General features: G+C 47.6%; 2 protein-coding genes across 3 annotated transcripts; one reads left to right on the plus strand and one right to left on the minus strand.

The window, feature by feature from the left end:
* The first annotated feature begins 1,992 nt into the window (after positions 1 to 1,992).
* Positions 1,993 to 3,311, plus strand: LOC100828218 (myosin-2). Its single transcript, XM_024454576.1, has 2 exons — positions 1,993 to 2,475; positions 2,565 to 3,311. Exons 1-2 carry the CDS (start codon positions 1,993 to 1,995, stop codon positions 3,153 to 3,155), a joined length of 1,074 nt encoding a protein of 357 aa, XP_024310344.1. The 3' UTR covers positions 3,156 to 3,311.
* A 5,536-nt stretch (positions 3,312 to 8,847) lies between these two features.
* LOC100828522 lies at positions 8,848 to 10,635 on the minus strand. 2 transcript variants are annotated; one of them, XM_003576018.4, is made up of 4 exons: positions 10,476 to 10,635; positions 10,171 to 10,356; positions 9,435 to 9,668; positions 8,848 to 9,284 (listed from the first exon to the last, which is right to left on the minus strand). In XM_003576018.4, exons 1-4 carry the CDS (start codon positions 10,479 to 10,481, stop codon positions 9,222 to 9,224), a joined length of 489 nt encoding a protein of 162 aa, XP_003576066.2. In that variant the 5' UTR covers positions 10,482 to 10,635; the 3' UTR covers positions 8,848 to 9,221. The 2 variants fall into 2 exon arrangements, with proteins under 2 accessions (XP_003576066.2, XP_014758017.1); XM_014902531.1 differs by lacking the exon at positions 10,476 to 10,635 and having other exon boundaries at positions 10,171 to 10,362.
* Between the last annotated feature and the right edge of the window lie 6,045 nt (positions 10,636 to 16,680).

Below are 16,680 nucleotides of genomic sequence, written 5' to 3' on the forward strand. Positions count from 1 at the left end.
CCCCGGCTCAACGAAGAGCACGAGAAGGTTCCGACCACATGGGGAAGAAGGTGGCAGCGACGGCGATTCCGACCACGGCGGGTCGATTCCTTCGGCCAGAAGGTTCAGCACGACGAAACGGTTCACCTAGGCAAAGCGTAGAGGGTCTGAGAGAGCCATGGCCGCAGCGGCGCATCGCGGGCGAGCACGGACACAGTGGCATGCCGCTCGCGCGTGTGTTGCACTTGGGCGGGATCCGCGAGGAGGAGGTCCCCAGCTCGTTGCCATGGCCACCGAGATCGGATCCGCGAGGAGGAGGCCGCCGAATAGCCGCGCGGCGGCGAGCGCGGGCAGCGCGAGGGTCGGGGCGCGGGGGCCCGGCAGCGAGCGTAGGGGCGCGGCGGCGAGCGCGAGCAGAGCGAGGTGCGGGGCGCGGCGGCGAGCGCGCAAGCAGTGCGAGGGCGAGCGGGGGGCGGCTGGGAGCTGCGTGACGGCCGGAGCAGTCGCTCTACATGGAGGAGGAGTTTCGGTGGGGAAGAACAGAGGAAGCAGAGGAGCAGAGCTTCAGGGAGAGAAAAAAAGAAGTCAGGAAGTCAATTCCACGCTGGCATGCCAGGTTGGTCTGACCGGTGGATCCGCTGCATCAAAAATGGGCTTAGATGCTAACAAGCGAGGAGTTAAATAAATTTGATGATTTTTAGCAATTAAAACGTAAATTGGTATCTATGTGAAATTTTAACATCCAGATGGTTTTATGTAATTTAATCGGAGCCAAATGACCGTTGAGGTCGGATTACAATTTGCATACGAATACAGAAATTGAATAGCATGCTAGAGTCCACAAGAGCTGACGGATCCCAAAGTCAACTCACGGGATGATACCAAGCGACCAGGATGTTACCATGTTAGTGTGGCATCTCTAGCGGATCCGGTACAAACCGACCGGTAAAAACGCATATACAGTCAACCCCAAAAGGTTCTGCGATACCGATTTGACCCGAACAGAACAAATCCATGACTGGGGCTTCGGGAGCTCCATGCAGGAATTTGGCGGCCGGCGAGGTCGGACGGAGCGGGGGTGAGTGTAGATCGGCGGAGGCGACCGTGCAGAAGCAGCAAGACGTACCCGAGTGGAAATTTTCCTCCTGCCAACCATCTGCTGGTTTTGCGGATGCATGGAAACTGAACCTCCCCTGCGGATATATTGGTATTTCAGCTCGAGTTTTTGGACCTCCGCAAAAAGAATTCCAAGCAAGTCGATTTTACCGGATCTGTTTGTAATAGCGTTTTTTTTTTCGGATCGGACCGATAGTAACCTATGTGAAGTAGAGATGCACCTAGGCAGACTCCAGATGTGGGCTCTTCGGGACGAAGACCAAGCCCAACCCGTGTTACTTGGGCCCGAAGTGGACTGCTGGAGCTAGCAGCCTGCATTATCTTCGACAAAAAGACAAATCGATGCACACCAATACGCAAAGAAACACACTAAATTTTGTGGTCAAAAAAAAAGAAACACACTAAATTTGGCACGATCGACCGATCTTGCGCACACTCGAGGCCTCATGCATGCACAGGCATCCCTCGCGCCGCGGAGAGCCATCCGTGCATGTAAAAGGGGGGCGGCTCCTGCAACCTGGAGCTCGAGCCCGGCCAGGGCAGAGCCACCAGACCACGCCAATCCGGGGCCAAAAAACCATACCTCTCAACCAGAAATGTCCCAACAGCAAAGAAGCCAATGCCACCACAACCGTCCCACCACCAGGCTGCAGGCAGCACCGGCGAGGAGCCCGTCGTTGGCTAACGCCGCCCGTTTTTTGCAGCCAGCCGGACGACTGGTTCCGTTCCGCAATCCGTTTTCCCGCCGCGTGATTCCTCCCTGATTCTACAAGGTTATAAAGGGGCGCTGAGTTCCGATGGAAGAACAGAGCTATTAGCTGAAATTTATGTTGCACAAGTGAGTGGGTTGTTTCGCGTTGCATTGGTTGAGCGTTCGCGCGGGGCCGGCGAGCGGCGATGACGTCGTCGTCGCTGCTGAGCTCGATGGAGGTAATGCTGGACGCACTCATGCAGAGAGGGATAGGGAAGCCGGACGACAAGCCCAAGGAAGAGCCACCGCCGGCATTACCCACGCGGCCCACGGTGCGAGGCAGGCCGCCTTCCCTGAACCGGCCCGGGGCCGGCCCGGCTCCGTGGATGAGTAGTCACCGTCCGCCGCTGGCCCCGATTCCTCTGCCGCCGCAGGAAGAAGAGGAAAAGGGGAAATCTTCGGTTCACTTGGAGCTGGAAATTTGCGAAAGAAAAAACTTGGAGCTGGAAACAAGGGCGTTGAATGCAGAGGAGGAGGTGAAGCAGAGAGACGACGACGTGAGGCAGAAAGAAGAGGAGATCGCCGCGTTGAGACAGCAGGTGGAGCACTACGAATCCCGGGTATCGGAATACGAGCTCAAGCTCAAGTCCGTGGAGGAGGAGCTGCAGAAACAAACCATCGCGCTTCAGGTAATAACCAAAGAGAATTACTCATTTCCTAGCTCCGGTTTGTTGCAGATTCTCCATACTAACCGAGATACGTGTCGTTTGCATTGCAGGTGGCTCAAAGTGCTGGGATCACCCATCGCCGGCAATTATCGAACAGTGCTATACGGGCTAAAACGCAAGCTCTGGCCACGAGAGCAGAGGACGCGTCCACGTCCGCGTCCGTGTCCATGAAGCGGCAGCCGCGCGGCGGTGGCGATCCCGGCCTTGTTGATGACAAGAAGCAAAGTAACCACGCTGACGATAACCTCGCGAACGAGTTCACGAGGGAGAGCCAGAAGTTCGATCACGCGGCCAAGGCGGTGGCGGAGGCGCCGCCGAGCGTGATGTCCGTGGACGAGCTCAAGGTGCTGAAGCGGCAGTTCGGGGCATGGAGGAAAGAGTACGAGGCCCGGCTAAGGAAGACGAAAGGGGAGCTCAAGAAGCGCGTCGTCCACTCGGAGAAGAGCCACGACCAAGGAGGAGGAGGAGGAGGGCATGGCAGTAGTAGTAGTAGCAGCAGCCGGCTGCGCGGGTGCAGCTGCAGCTGCTGGTCGAGGATCAAGGCGCCCAAATTCAAGCAGCCCAAGTGCTGCACGTGTAACATGAAGCTTCCCAGCCCTCCCTCTTGCTCCTTCTGTTGCTGGTTTCGTCGACGAAGATAGTCCTGTGCGTGCTAGATGTTTGTGGACCGGCTGCAGCAGCGTTTGATGCTGTTGGTTACATGTGGAAAGGATATTTATGGAGATCAAAGAGATGAGACAAAAGAAAAGAAGGGATTCCCATGTTGGACATAGTGGGTTCATGGAAAACAGCATTCTCCTTGTAAAATGCTAAGAAACTGCATATTCTTTGGGAATTTCCTGTCTCTGTATCAATCAATGCACATAGTCATGATTTTAGTTTTTTTTTTAAATTAGCTGATATATCTGAGAATTCAATTCGTCGCATAAGCAACCTACAGTTGAATGTATCCCACTACACAATAGCTGATATCACAACAGATTCTCTCGATATTTAGGGGCCCTTTGGAATGAATGAATTTCATAGGATTTGATATAATTCTAACTTATATGACTATTTCCTACAGAGACCTTTGGTTCAAAGGAATGCATCCTCTAAAAATTTTATGGATTTTTTTATGGGAGATATTGGTTTCCTACATCCTAATCCCATAAGAATTCTAGCAGAAGGTTAGACCTCTTGAAAATTTTTATCTGTGTCTATGACAACTTTAGCTTACACCAGCGTCTATGAAAAATTCTTGCGTTTTTGCTGTGGTGCAGCCAAACAAGTTCTACTACTGATTTCGGTATTTCACTTCCTGTAGGATTGATCATGCTATGACATCATATTTCTAAATTTTTCATATTCATGTGTTTCATGACTCCCGTGATCCAAAGAGGCCCATACTTTGATTTATTTTTTTTAATCTCCAACTACGTATCAAATTGATGATTTTTTATTACCATCAAGTTCATTTTGGCAATATCTTCAAAACTAAACTTTTCAACCACTTTTCTTCCGCCAGTATTTGTTAGATTATAGTCACTTGCTCATATAGTCGGGTTTTAGTTGGTTGTGCTATTTGATAAAATGCTCGTAGTTACTTTTCCACTATACACAAAATGACTAATTATTGTCACATTGCTGAAATGCTCCATCCTACTTGTCTAATTTCAAAAAATGACTCGATTTCATAAGTAGGATTTGATATGGACATGCTAACCATGGATACGACTTTTGGTACCCTCAATTCTATAATATTTGACAAGATTTATAATCAGGTGAATTCAAGTAGTAATTATTTTCATTTTCATATTTATGAAGAGGCAGAGCTACTACTATTTTGTCTCGTTTTATTACGTAGGCATCTTGTCGAGCTTTTCAAGTTCAAGGTCAAGATGAGATACGATGGAGGCGAATGGGAGAGCCAACAAGAATCAAGCATCCATACAGCTCAGAGGGAAGGATTTCAAGTGTACTTTCCAACAAATCAAACGGCATATGATTCGGAGCTTGCTAGAGAAAGATAACACGAATTAAAGTTGAATCCGATTCGGGTCCGAACTGTCAGAAGACCCGAATTTGTTTTAATCACCCTGGCCGCATCCGGAGTCCAAATCAAGCAAACAAGTACTTGTTGGAAAGGTAATTACAAGGTCTTTCCAACGGATCTAGCCCCATCAAGAGATTCGACTCGTGCTGACCGCGGCGGACAAAACAAGCTGACGGATCTGTTTTTCTGTTTCCTAAAGAGTTGTAGTTTGTTAGGAAAGTTAGAGATAGAGTTGGATTTCGGCCTCCTTACTCAAGGTGGACGAAAATATCTCTCTCTCCTCCTTTATATACCCCATGAGCCTCCCTAAGGAGCCTTGGGTTTTGTTTAATTAAAAGTTAGCCATCGCTACTACTTCGTGTAATCACGTGTGTCGGTTAGACCACCTGTTTTACCGCTTTCGGAACCCCAACTTATCGTCTCGTTGAGACATTGGTTTGATATAGTATATTCGTAATTTCAGATTGCATCCGCTATTTATCTTGTTCTTGCTTGTTCTTCAATTGCTTGCAGGAACAAAGACCTTCGTGGTCAGGTTGATCGTGCCCCCGCGTGATCAATAACCCTCTGGAGTTGGTGTATCGATTGCTAAGGCGCTGCCTCCTAGGCCGTAGTCGGATCGTCAACGTCACCTCCTACCCAAATCGAGAATTATCAATCTCATCGAAAGATCGGACCACCCCGACCCACATCAGGATTGCTTTATTAAAAAAATCCCCATAATCTAATAAATCAAATTTGTGAAATCTTATTTGTGCCCCTTCCCTTAATAGAGTAGCTAGATATATCTCTTCCTATTAGCACTTACCGCGCACCTTCCCTGAAATGTACTCTCTGATCTTGTTTTCTGTGATTTATCGTCGATCCAGACTGACATCGATGTCTTGGTTAGGTCCTGTTGTTGTTCTCGACAACAATTAGAGTTCCGTATCCCCTGCGGGGGCGGCAACTGATACGGGTGCGGGTGGCCCGATCTTTCGATGAGATTGATAACTCTCGATTTGGGGTAGGAGGAGACGTTGACGATCCGACTACGGCCTAAGAGGCAGCGCCTTAGCAATCGATACACCAACTCCAGAGGGTTATTGATCACGCGGGGGCACGATCAACCTGACCACGAAGGTCTTTGTTCCTGCAAGCAATCGAAGAACAAGCAAGAACAAGATAAATAGCGGATGCAATTTAAAATTGCGAGTATACTATATCAAACCAATGTCTCAACGAGACGATAAGTTGGGGTTCCGAAAGCGGTAAAACAGGTGGTCTAACCGACACACGCGATTACACGAAGTAGTAGCGATGGCTAACTTTTAACTAAACAAAACCCAAGGCTCCTTAGGGGGGCTCATGGGGTATATAAAGGAGGAGGGAGAGATACTTTCGTCCACCTTGAATAAGGAGTCCGAAATCCAACTCTATCTCTAACTTTCCTAACAAACTACAACTCTTTAGGAAACAGAAAAACAGATCCGTCAGCTTGTTTTGTCCGCCACGGTCAGCACGAGTCGAATCTCTTGATGGGGCCAGATCCTTTGGAAAGGTCTTGTAATTACCTTTCCAACAAGTACTTGTTTTCTTGATTTGGACTCCGGATGCGGCCTGGGTGATTAAAACAAATTCGGGTCTCCTGACAGCTCGGACCCGAATCGGATTCAACTTTAATTCGTGATATCTTTCTCTAGCAAGCTCCGAATCATGTGCCGTTTGATTTGTTGGAAAGTACACTTGATAGGCTTCACTTTGAATCTCCCTTTGCAGGCTATAACACTTCATCTTCACTCTGGACTTGTAAAGTTCAATAAGATGTCTACATAATAAGATTACACAAGATAGTAGCTCCGCCTCTTTGCAAGTAACATATTGAAAACATTTTGTAATTAAATTCACCTGATTATAATTATTAGAGACACCAATAATTAGGGTTCTAATGGTCGTATCCATGGTTAGCATGTCCATATCAGCAACCGTAGGCAGCTCGCCAATCCTTGCCATCACGTTGGTGAGTGGCGAGGGACCGCCTACGACGGTTTTGAGCACCTCGGTTTCTTCCAGGACGGCCGGTAGCGAAGGGACGACCGCGACTTCCGTCGAGGCGACCATGTTTGCGGCGACGTCCGGATTGGTGAGAATTCCTTCTTCCTCGGGAGCCCCCGAGGCACTTGCTTTCTTTGTTTGCAACTATGTAGACTTCGCGGCAAGTTGGGGACCCGATGAAGTACTCTTCGTCGGGGCCATTCAATCTTCAATTGCGGCGAAAGTTCCCCACGGTCGGCGCCACTGTTGTTGTTCTCGACAACAATTAGAGTAAGGGGTGCCAATGTTCGATGGCACAAGTACGGGTATAAAAGTAAGACGTGTATGCCGGTCTTATAGCGAAGGTCGCGGTACACTTGGACAAGTTGACACGTCGATATTTTTTGAATAGGTTCGGTCGACCTTGCGGGTGCGACTTAATCTTATGTTAGGAAAGGCTTCGAGGGGGTTGTTAGCCAAGGGCTTGGGCTGAGCGGATTTTCTTAAGACACCTTTTAGCGAGAGAATCATCGGGGCCACCTTGTACTTGGACCGAACGCGTCGTTCCAAGTATCGAGGTTAGGATACCCTCAGAACTCTAACCCAACCCCTTCTTCTTCGAGCCCGTGCCAATCAAGGTTAGCTCGGAGCCTCGAAACTAGAGTACCCTAGAAGGCTTTCTCAAAACCGATCGACTTTCAGTCGAGAGCAGCGCGCGAGAGCGAACCTTAGACAGAGCACTCTACCCTCTCCCCTTGAGTTTATTCAAGTGAGAGTGAATTATACATGCCCTTATGAGAGGTATTTATAGTCTAGATGTTTATGACAAAAGACCATGGCTACCCTTAAGGAAGAGAGAAAAATGGGACAAAATGGTAAAAGTGGTTATTTGGTCCATAACTTTTGTGTGCTCCATGAGGAGGAAAGCGAGAGTTGGTCCATGGTCCACCATGGACCAAAGGCCTCATTCCCGGCTTAGTCGTCTTACTACAACAGTAGCCCCCTTGAGCCAGAGGCATTGAGAATACTTTCGGGTCAACCTTCGATGCGAAACTCTTAAGTCGTGCTCTTGTATTACAAAGGTGTCTTCGATGAATTTCCTGGCGGGCTCACTTGTGAGAGACAGAAGTACTTGGTGGCTTTCATGCAAAGAACGGGAGCCTTGGAGGCGTTTCGGGGAAAGAAGAAGATGACGGTGGCGGCGCGGGAGCGGGCTGTCGATGTGCGACGACGGCGGATGGGGACGAGCTTCGAGTTCGAGGCGGGGCAACTCCGGGACGCGGGAGAGTAGGCCGAGGGCATCAGTGGTCTTGGGGTGGCGGCGCGGTGCTCCCGCGCGCGGCGGCTTGGCCGGGGAGGCTTGGGGTAGGCCGGATCGAGCGCGGCGGTGTCGGCCGGAGGCAGGGAAGATGACCCGCTAGGCGGGGAGCATGCAAAATCGGCGGCGCGCTCGTTCGGTGCGGAGGAGAGGTGGAGGAGGCTGCCGACAAGAACCTTGAGGGGCGGCAGAGGGGCTTCGATGCGGCGCGCTTGGGGTAGCCGGAGGCACGGGCGTGGGCACGGGCGGCTCCACCACGACGTCGCGGTGTTCCTGGACTAGGCAGTGATGCTCGGGAGGCTTCAGTCGTGCGGATCGAAGTGGGAGGCAGACGAAGTGCGGGGGCGACATCTTGGGCACGCACGGGGCCATGCGGAGGTAGGTAGTGCGGCGGATCTTGCGCACGCATAGCGCAGCGGCACGGGGCAGGTCGAGAGGAGGTCCAGCGCTCGCCGGAAAGGTGGGATAAAAGCGACGCCTAGAGAGAAAAATGGGGAGGCAGAGAGTTTGGGGCGAGCGGGGGAAAAGGAAAGGCCGAGGGAGAAGAAGTGAGATAGCAATAACCGCTGGGGGTTTCAGCAAAAGACATAGGACACGTGTCAACAGCCGATTGGGTTGGACCTCTAAACAATCCGAATCTTAACTTTTAAAACTAATTTTTACAACTTGTTGTACTAAACTGCTATCAACTCAGTGATGCAATTATCACTTTTTAAAAAGAATATGTTTTCTTATATGCTGGTTATGTATTTATGCACTACTGCTACTCAAATAGCAGGACGAGATCTGCATGCTTTCGTCTGGAGCGAGCGGTGGTCAAAGACCAGCAGATCAGCATGGACGACGGTCTAGTCTTGGGATAGACACGAATTAGAATGTTACTCCGTATTAGTTTTGCCGTTTTAGTTTGCATTGAATGACTGAAATCTTGTGACGCCAAGATTTATTTAGTATAAAACTTTCTGAAAGACCGAAAAAGTAGTACATTGCATTAGATCATTTTTTTAGCAGTAGTTCCTTTACCCATCCCCCGACAATTTTACCATACCGCCGGCCGTAATTCCATGGAGCTAGCTAAGATGGAACGGGAAAAGAAGCACTCGATTGGTCTTTGGCACGAGGAAATGACGCTGCCGCACACTTGCGGCATAGCACTAGCACACATCACGTCGTCGTCTCCATCCTAATTAAAACGCACATACAGTCGCACGCACACAGAAGAGAGACTGATAGATATGATCGTGTGACAGCATCATGGCCCTTGTTTTCTGCTCCTCCTCCGCTCTTTACAACCCGCACGCAGAACAAGGACTGTTGCTGATGGCGAGCCAGGCCAGATCCCTAGGTGGTGGCGATGCAGCTGAGCCCTAGGCACCCGATCCACAGGCTTTTCGCCAGCCCCTTCTGCAAAAAAGCAAAATAATAATTACCGTTATAAATAAACACTCGTCAGCGAAGGGTCATTAAGATCGTGATGATCAAAACCGTCGTAAACACATGTCAGTATCTAGGGGCCCATGGGTCAGTGAGAGGGAGGAGGCACTCTCATCTCACCCTTGGCTTGTGGCAGAGCATGTCGGGCGGGATCACGTAGAGGTCCTCGTCCACGGCTTTGACCGCCCTGATGCACGCCTTGTGGTTTCTTCCGGCGAGGTGGGCCCCGGCGTCAGAGTCAGACACCCTGCTCTGCTTCCCCTGCTTCTTCGCCCCGTGCTCGCCCGGCCCCGCCACTACCTTGTGCGCTCTCTGCTCCGCCTCCAGCGTAGCGCTGTCAATCCACTTCACCGCCTGGTAACAAAAGCACAGAAGTAAATTATGAACAGCACGATATTTATTTACTTTACCACGGATGGGTGCTTTTGCTTGCCGTAAGTTCTTAGCTGAACAGTATATATAGCGCATGAGAAAATATAATTTTGTGGGGAGAGGTTTAGCGACTTTATGTTCCTGGATAGTTTTCTTTATTCCACTAATTTACTCGAAAAATGACATTCTCACGTCCACTAACTACTTGAAAAATGACAATCCCACGTCCACTAATTACTCGAAAAATCAGCTAGGCATTTCACGATTCGTCTCATGAAGCATCATCTAGAACAAGTACTAATTACTCCAGAAGTAAATTTAGTATATACACAAAAGTTAACTACACAGTACTGAGAAGAACTTTTGAGGTATCTTGATAAATGACTGTATTCTGTTCTACTACTACTACGACGACGACGACAGTGTACGCTCCCTGGATAACTGTCATCTAACATCGATCACTTGATGAGGCATTATTACTGACCTTTTTGACTGGCTTAGGCGATACCGGCAAAGCCATGACTAGGCCGGCCTGCATGGCCATGGCGGAGTCGAAGTACTGGGTAACCGGCCAGTCGCCGCCGCCGTCGCCGTACCCGTACCCGCCGTCATCGTAGTAGTTCCACTCTCCGAACGCCGGGATCCGCCGCGGCCTCGCCCGGATCACCTTCTGCATGCACAAACCAGCTGCCACGCGTCAAGAACAGGAAGAACTACACCAAATGTGTAAGAAAGGCATAGCTAGCTAACAAGACGTCAGAGATCCATGGTAAGATTGGTTCGTTATACCTTCATGGCAGCCGTGCAGTGCAGTGCAGCCACGGGTAAGCTCTGCTGGCTACCTTCTCAGGCTAGCTGAAGCTGCAGAAGGTGGTTCGCTGGTCAGGAGGAAGAGAGCAGGGTGGTGGGGGACGGACGGTGGGTTTGGTGTGTGTATTTATATTGAGCGAGAGGGAATGGAGAGTGGAGTTTAGGGGAATGTTTTGTGGTGTCCGTGTTGGAATGGGGAGAGTAGGTGGTCACAGAAATTACAGAGCAGGTGCGGTGCAGTGCAGTGACCGGTGAGTTTTGCCGTGTAAGGCGATGGGTGGGGCCTTCTTGATGAGAGTAAGTGGCACCAGTAGGAGTAGGAGTCGAAGTCAAACAGTGGCAGCTGTGGGCGTCGTCGTTTAGTGCTACTGTGGCTGACTCGAGTCGTAGTGCTGACCGCAGCGTGTACCTTTTATTCTATGGAAAGGTCCTGCCGTATAGTACCATCTACTAGCTACAATACTCGCTGACACTACGGGGGTGCGTACAGTACGAGGCTCGGCTAAAGCACACGTCTCACACCACCACGCACGTAATACTGACTGAGCAGAGCCCCTGATGAGCACCATTGCACCTAGAAGGCTAGAAGTTCCATGCCGTAGCCTTCACTGTCGCGCGCGGGCCGTCAGTCGTCGGAGAAGATGATTCACGCGGATTAACAGCTGATGGGCGAACTAAGAAAATAAACATCTCCGACGCCAAACCATTATGAGATCCCCGTTCGTCGGAGGAGAAAGAGCTTGTGAAATGGGCGGAGGTATTCTTTTGACCAAGAGTTATGCCGTTAATATGTAATTTATATGAAATCAATGATTATTACTAAGAACTTTTAGAAACGAATCTATTGATATAAATTTCATGTATGAAAAAAATCATATTAATAGAATTATCAATGGTCAAATCTTTATTTTAACGAAATTAAATACGTCAACCTTTGTGAAAAGGAGAAAGTATTGCATGTAGCATAAGGAACCGATGAAGTACTGCGCGAGACCCCACGAAGTTACGGTGGATCACCGAAAGTTTATGACCCGGTTTGACCAGTTTGATTGTCGTGCTATTTCTTGACTTCTTAGGCCTCATTCGTTTCACGGGATTTTCAAAAGAAATCCAAAGGATTGAGGATTCCTTAGGGAAAATGCACCGTAGATGCATTCGTTTAGTAGGAAACAAGCAAATTGATTCCTTAGGATTCTCACAAAATTCCTTTGGTTTTGGAGGAAAATGAATATTAGGTCCAACCTCTTTTTTCTCATAGGAATATGAAGTTGGACCATTTCTTAGGATGACAAGTGCCACCCTATGACAATCTTAAGGTTTGCTCTTTTTCAATGTTTTGCTTCTCTTTGAACCGAATGAGCCCTTACTAGTAGTTTGGGTTCTCAATCTGATTGTCTTACGTTCCATTTGGTCATAGATTTTGCACTCATGATAAACTTTCAAATAATCATTCTACATATTAGCAATATTGGGGAAAAGAGAATGGATTTTAGAGATGGCGCCGTAGAAAACTAAACATGGAATTGATTTTAGTCTCTCACCCCATTTTTTTATGTAATGAAAAATACACATGAAAATTAATAACGAAAATTGATTTTTTTTCCGTATTTTGTTGGTAGGAGTTAATGTGGATATAGATTGGAAGGATAACATAGTAAGTACAATGAACCGTGACCGAATTAGCCGTCGTTGACAGTTGGTAAGTCGAATTTACGCGGTGCAAGAGAAAGGGCCACGCATCATCATATCCATGATGTAGAAATTTAGGTAGTGATGCAGATGCCCAAGATGCCATTGCTGGTGACTACTTGAGTGCCGTTTTCAACTGTCCCTTTTGGAGTTTTCTTTTAGATGCATCTTTTCGGTCTTTCCCGACGCATGAAATTACGGGTGCGTGCGTGACCGGGAAAAGGTAATGAGTAGCAAGACTACAAGTGCGGAAAGTCGGCGGTAAACAGCTAGTAGTTCCAAGACTTCGTGCAAAGGGCTATATTAAAAAAAGATTTCGTGCAAAGGGGAATGGAGGGAACGAACTTAATTACCGGGTGGTGCCACTAATTATCAACCAATCTCTTTACATTAGGGATTTGATGCTTCATGACAGCCCTCATTGTGCGATAATTCCTCTCTACCGGCTTAATTATTGGATTGTTACATCGCAGGTGCATGGTTTCTTAAAGTGGATCTCCGTCACTTCGACCTTTGCTTGTTTGTTATCGAAACCTGACCATTGATTTTTTTTACTTGTAAAATGATTTCAATATGATTCTGTAAGGAAGCGAAGAAAACGCAGCTGATTAATTAACACTCCAGAGGCGTGCACTTGTACATTGCTGGTCCTACTAACACTCATGAAACGAATTCTAGCTCATCATAACCGCTAGACTAGAGTTCTCATTCCCGATCCTTGGAAGATGCAGTTGTTGAGGAATTGGGAGTACTTGTTGAACTCACCTCTGTCTGGTAACCGCTAGACTAGAGTTCTGCTGTCTGGTAACCCAATGTCTCATCGATTGCATTTTGACGGTCAGAATTGACTGCATTGCCAGCGTGGACATTTTATCATGCATGTAGGACCCATGGGCTCTCTCTAATCGACTGGAAATCCACAATTATAAATTAGTTCACGCAATTGCCTGGCGAAGATGATCGAACGATAGTCAACTCTCTATCTCTCTCTGCCTTGAGATAAGGCCATATTCCAGCCTAAACTGACATAGAATTTAGATTACCTCCGACCTCAAATACTCGTTAGAATAAACCTTCAATTGTTTGTACCAAAAGACGGTTTTCACATACACGGTAGGTTTGGCTGCGTTTTTCAGTTCAGAATATTATGAAGAAATGGAGAATGTCAAAAATCACGTTCTCAACCTATTGCTAAAAGAGTAAACTACACTATAGGTCTTAATTCTTTCGCAAAGTGCCAAGTTAGTTCTAAAACTTTTAAAATGCATATTTGGATCCTAATAATTTCATAAGTTGTTAATCCAAAGCCCTATTGTTGTTTGGGCGTGTGTGATGTGTGGACGTGGCCAGCCACGTGAACTGAGCCCACCTGTCGGATAACCGTTCGGTCAGAATTCCGTCTCGGCTTCTTCTCCTTTCCAACCCATAGCCCCTCCTTCTCTCTTCTCTCTTCCCCCGTCTGAAGCCTAGTCGTCGACGGCGATTTGCTCGTCGTGATGATGCAGGCATAGAGGAAAATGCAATGGCATCAGCGGGAGGCGCGGCAGCTCGTCCTAAAGTGGAGAGAGGGAAGGGCTGCGGGGATGAAATGAGAAGAAGCCAGTGGGTTTATGAACTATTCCCACCAAAGGGTTATCCGATAGATAGGCCCTGTCCACGTGGCTGGCCATGTCCACACATCACATGTGCGCAGACACCATTAGGATCTCAGATGAACATCTAATGAAACTATTAGAACCAAAACGTGTATTTTGAAAGTTCTATGACTAACTTGATACCTTTGCGAAACGATTAGGACTTACGGTGTATTTTACTCTTGCTACAATTTCAGCTTCATTAGGCAAACGAACAGTAGAAAAACGACAAATAATGTATGAGGCTTAAATTTTGAATTAAAAAAGTTTCTAGAAATTTTGAATAATTACAGAAAATTAAAAATGTTGTGGTTAGTCTACTTTCATAATTTCAACACATTTCGACTAAGCATTGAGGAGAAAATGTGGAAGTCAACTCGGTCCAAACCCGTCGCACAAACCATCTTTTGGTTATTCCTTGAAAAAACTCATAAACTATATAATCTCTTCATTTCTACTTAGCACGATAGTTATTCGTCGAAAGAGAATAGAAACTCATAACTTTTATGCAAGGAGGAGATGCCATAGCGCCTGACGTCGCACTAGCGCCATACCCCACCCTCAGCTTGCACTTCCATCAGCTCAGCATGCGTGCGATGGTCGCGTTGCGCGAAGACCAGCGAAGTGACGTTTGCCTATTAGAGATCCCGTTATGTAAAAGCTCATCGTAAATACTCCCTAATGGAATGCATAACTAGCAGGAACATCGTAATTTCAAATTTGGGAAAGAAGTTATGATGTAATTGTAGGGCTGAGCTTTTATTTTGGGTAGAAATAGATTGCTACCTTCCTTTTCTAATCCTCAGATTACTCCCTTCCTTCTAATCGTGAGATTACTCCTTTCCTTCTTCTAATTCTGAGATTGCTCCCTTCCTAATTCTAATCCTGAGATTGCTTCCTTTTTTAATCCTAATTCTAATCCAGGCGGAGGGTGGTGAGGCGAAGGCGCGGGCGCAGGAGGCACTTGAGGCGCTGGCCAAGCCAGGGACGGCCGCAAGACCTTCCTCGCCTAGAGCTCGCCTGGATCATCACCGACGACTTGGAGCAGAGGGACGGCCGCGGGAGCTCCCTGGCCTGGAGCAGAGGCCGCCAACCTGGAGATGCCGGGGGCGGTGCGGTGGTGGGGCGGCGACCTGCTGGCCGGAGCAGGTGGATGGGCGGCGAGTTGTGGAGGCGGGCATCCGCGATGGATCTCCTGTGCTCCGCGAGATTGGATTGCCGGCTCTGGCGGGAGGCCGGCGGGAGCTCCGCCTGCCTTCGGCGGCGCGAGGGCAGCGGGACGGCGACGCGAGGGTAGCGAGCCAGCGGGAGCTCCGCTTGCTTCTGGGGGAAGATTTCAGTTTGGATTTCAATTTGAATTTCAATTTCCAGCCCAAATTTCAAACGAATTTCAATTTGAGGGATCTTTTGACAAAAATTCAATTGCACGGGAGGGGTGGAAGGATGCGACGTCGTTTTCTGGACAGAGGGAGTAAAAGCAAATCAAATATCTAGCCACGCAATTTGCCGGGCCAGCCTCCTGTCCTTCCCCCCGGAGTTCTTGAGTGTTCTGACGAAACAAACAGCCCAGAGCTTCGTTTCCCTGTGAAGCAGTACTACGAATGCCAACCATGGGGTGGTTATTTCATTATGCGGTCTTATCAATCTTTTCCTTGCTCTGTTTTCTGACAAAGGTCCAAACACCCGTAGAAGAGAAGCAACTGTGTGCGTCGGCCATGAAAATGATCACGCATCCTTGGAACGCAGCATTTCACAACTCGTTGGCACACGCAGCTCCAAAATGCTGCAGACCTGTCCCCTGTCGCCCGTGTCATGCTGCAGCTCGACGTGACGGTGATGTGCAGCCTGTGTCCTCATTCGACAGGCGCCACTGTCTTTACAGTAAAACTCGCTGGAGCACGTTCCATCTGAGACCATTTGTTCGGCTCCGTTCGTTGAGAAGTCGCGAGCGATTCGTTAAATTAACTCGTTAAGATAAATAGATGTCATGTCGATCTAAATTTTTGGCCATTACCTATTTGCTTGGGATAAATTTTAGCAGCAAACAAAATATATTAAAAGTGAAACAACGTTATAAAGATTGGAAATAATACAACAAAAGAGAAATAACAACACAATTCCAACAGCAAAATAAGTTCCAGTAGCCACTCACAAGTAACGTACGAGATGAGCTCGCTAACGAACTTAACGAGGGCTCGCCGAGCTATCTCATTAAGATCGTTAAGCTTAACGATCTGAAAAAGAAGTCCTGTTTGGTTTTTTAGTTAACGATGCGAACCCTTAATGAACCGAGTTAGCGAGCGTTCAATAAGATTGTCGAACTTCGATATTTTTATCCAGGCCTAGCAACATGCTTCTAAAAGCAGATGTATCAAAAGAGTATGACCGCAATTTTTTTTAAACTGATATTAGTAAGTTCGGGACTATGAGTAATAAGAAATTCAGAATTCTTCATTCTAGCCAAATTAATGATTTGTATCCATGTGTCATACAGAAGCCAAACCAAGCCGAGGAGAGAGACATCTGAGAACTAAATTTTGGCGCTTTTGTCCCTGAAATTTGCTAACAAGGGACCATTTTAGTGCCTTAAATGAGATATTTTTGCCAAGATTTTAAAATTCCAGAGTTCTAATAGCTAAGTAATTCCAAATTTTGTGAAGAAAATCAAAGGTGTCTTCCTGATTCCACTATTGCAATTTGAGCCGAGTTTTAAATTCAATAAGTTTATTTGGCAAAAAAATTAAGCCAAAATTTCAGTTTTTAGAAAAGACAACTAAATTTGCACTGTTGAAATTTGAGCCGAATTTAACAAACCTTTCATATTTAAATATAAACTAACATAATTTAGCCAAATTTGAAGA

The sequence above is a fragment of the Brachypodium distachyon genome, chromosome 4 (genome assembly GCF_000005505.3).
Source record: "Brachypodium distachyon strain Bd21 chromosome 4, Brachypodium_distachyon_v3.0, whole genome shotgun sequence".
Taxonomy (NCBI): Eukaryota; Viridiplantae; Streptophyta; class Magnoliopsida; order Poales; family Poaceae; genus Brachypodium; species Brachypodium distachyon.

Bases quoted from the DNA above. Each gene is read 5' to 3' on its own strand.
- LOC100828218 (XM_024454576.1), top strand. From the start codon at position 1,993: ATGACGTCGTCGTCGCTGCTGAGCTCGATGGAGGTAATGCTGGACGCA. The intron at 2,476-2,564 runs GTAATAACCAAA...TTTGCATTGCAG, and splicing joins AACAAACCATCGCGCTTCAG to GTGGCTCAAAGTGCTGGGAT.
- LOC100828522 (XM_003576018.4), bottom strand. The intron at 9,669-10,170 runs GTCAGTAATAAT...TTTTGTTACCAG, and splicing joins CGCCTAAGCCAGTCAAAAAG to GCGGTGAAGTGGATTGACAG. The intron at 9,285-9,434 runs GTGAGATGAGAG...GCTTTTTTGCAG, and splicing joins TGCTCTGCCACAAGCCAAGG to AAGGGGCTGGCGAAAAGCCT.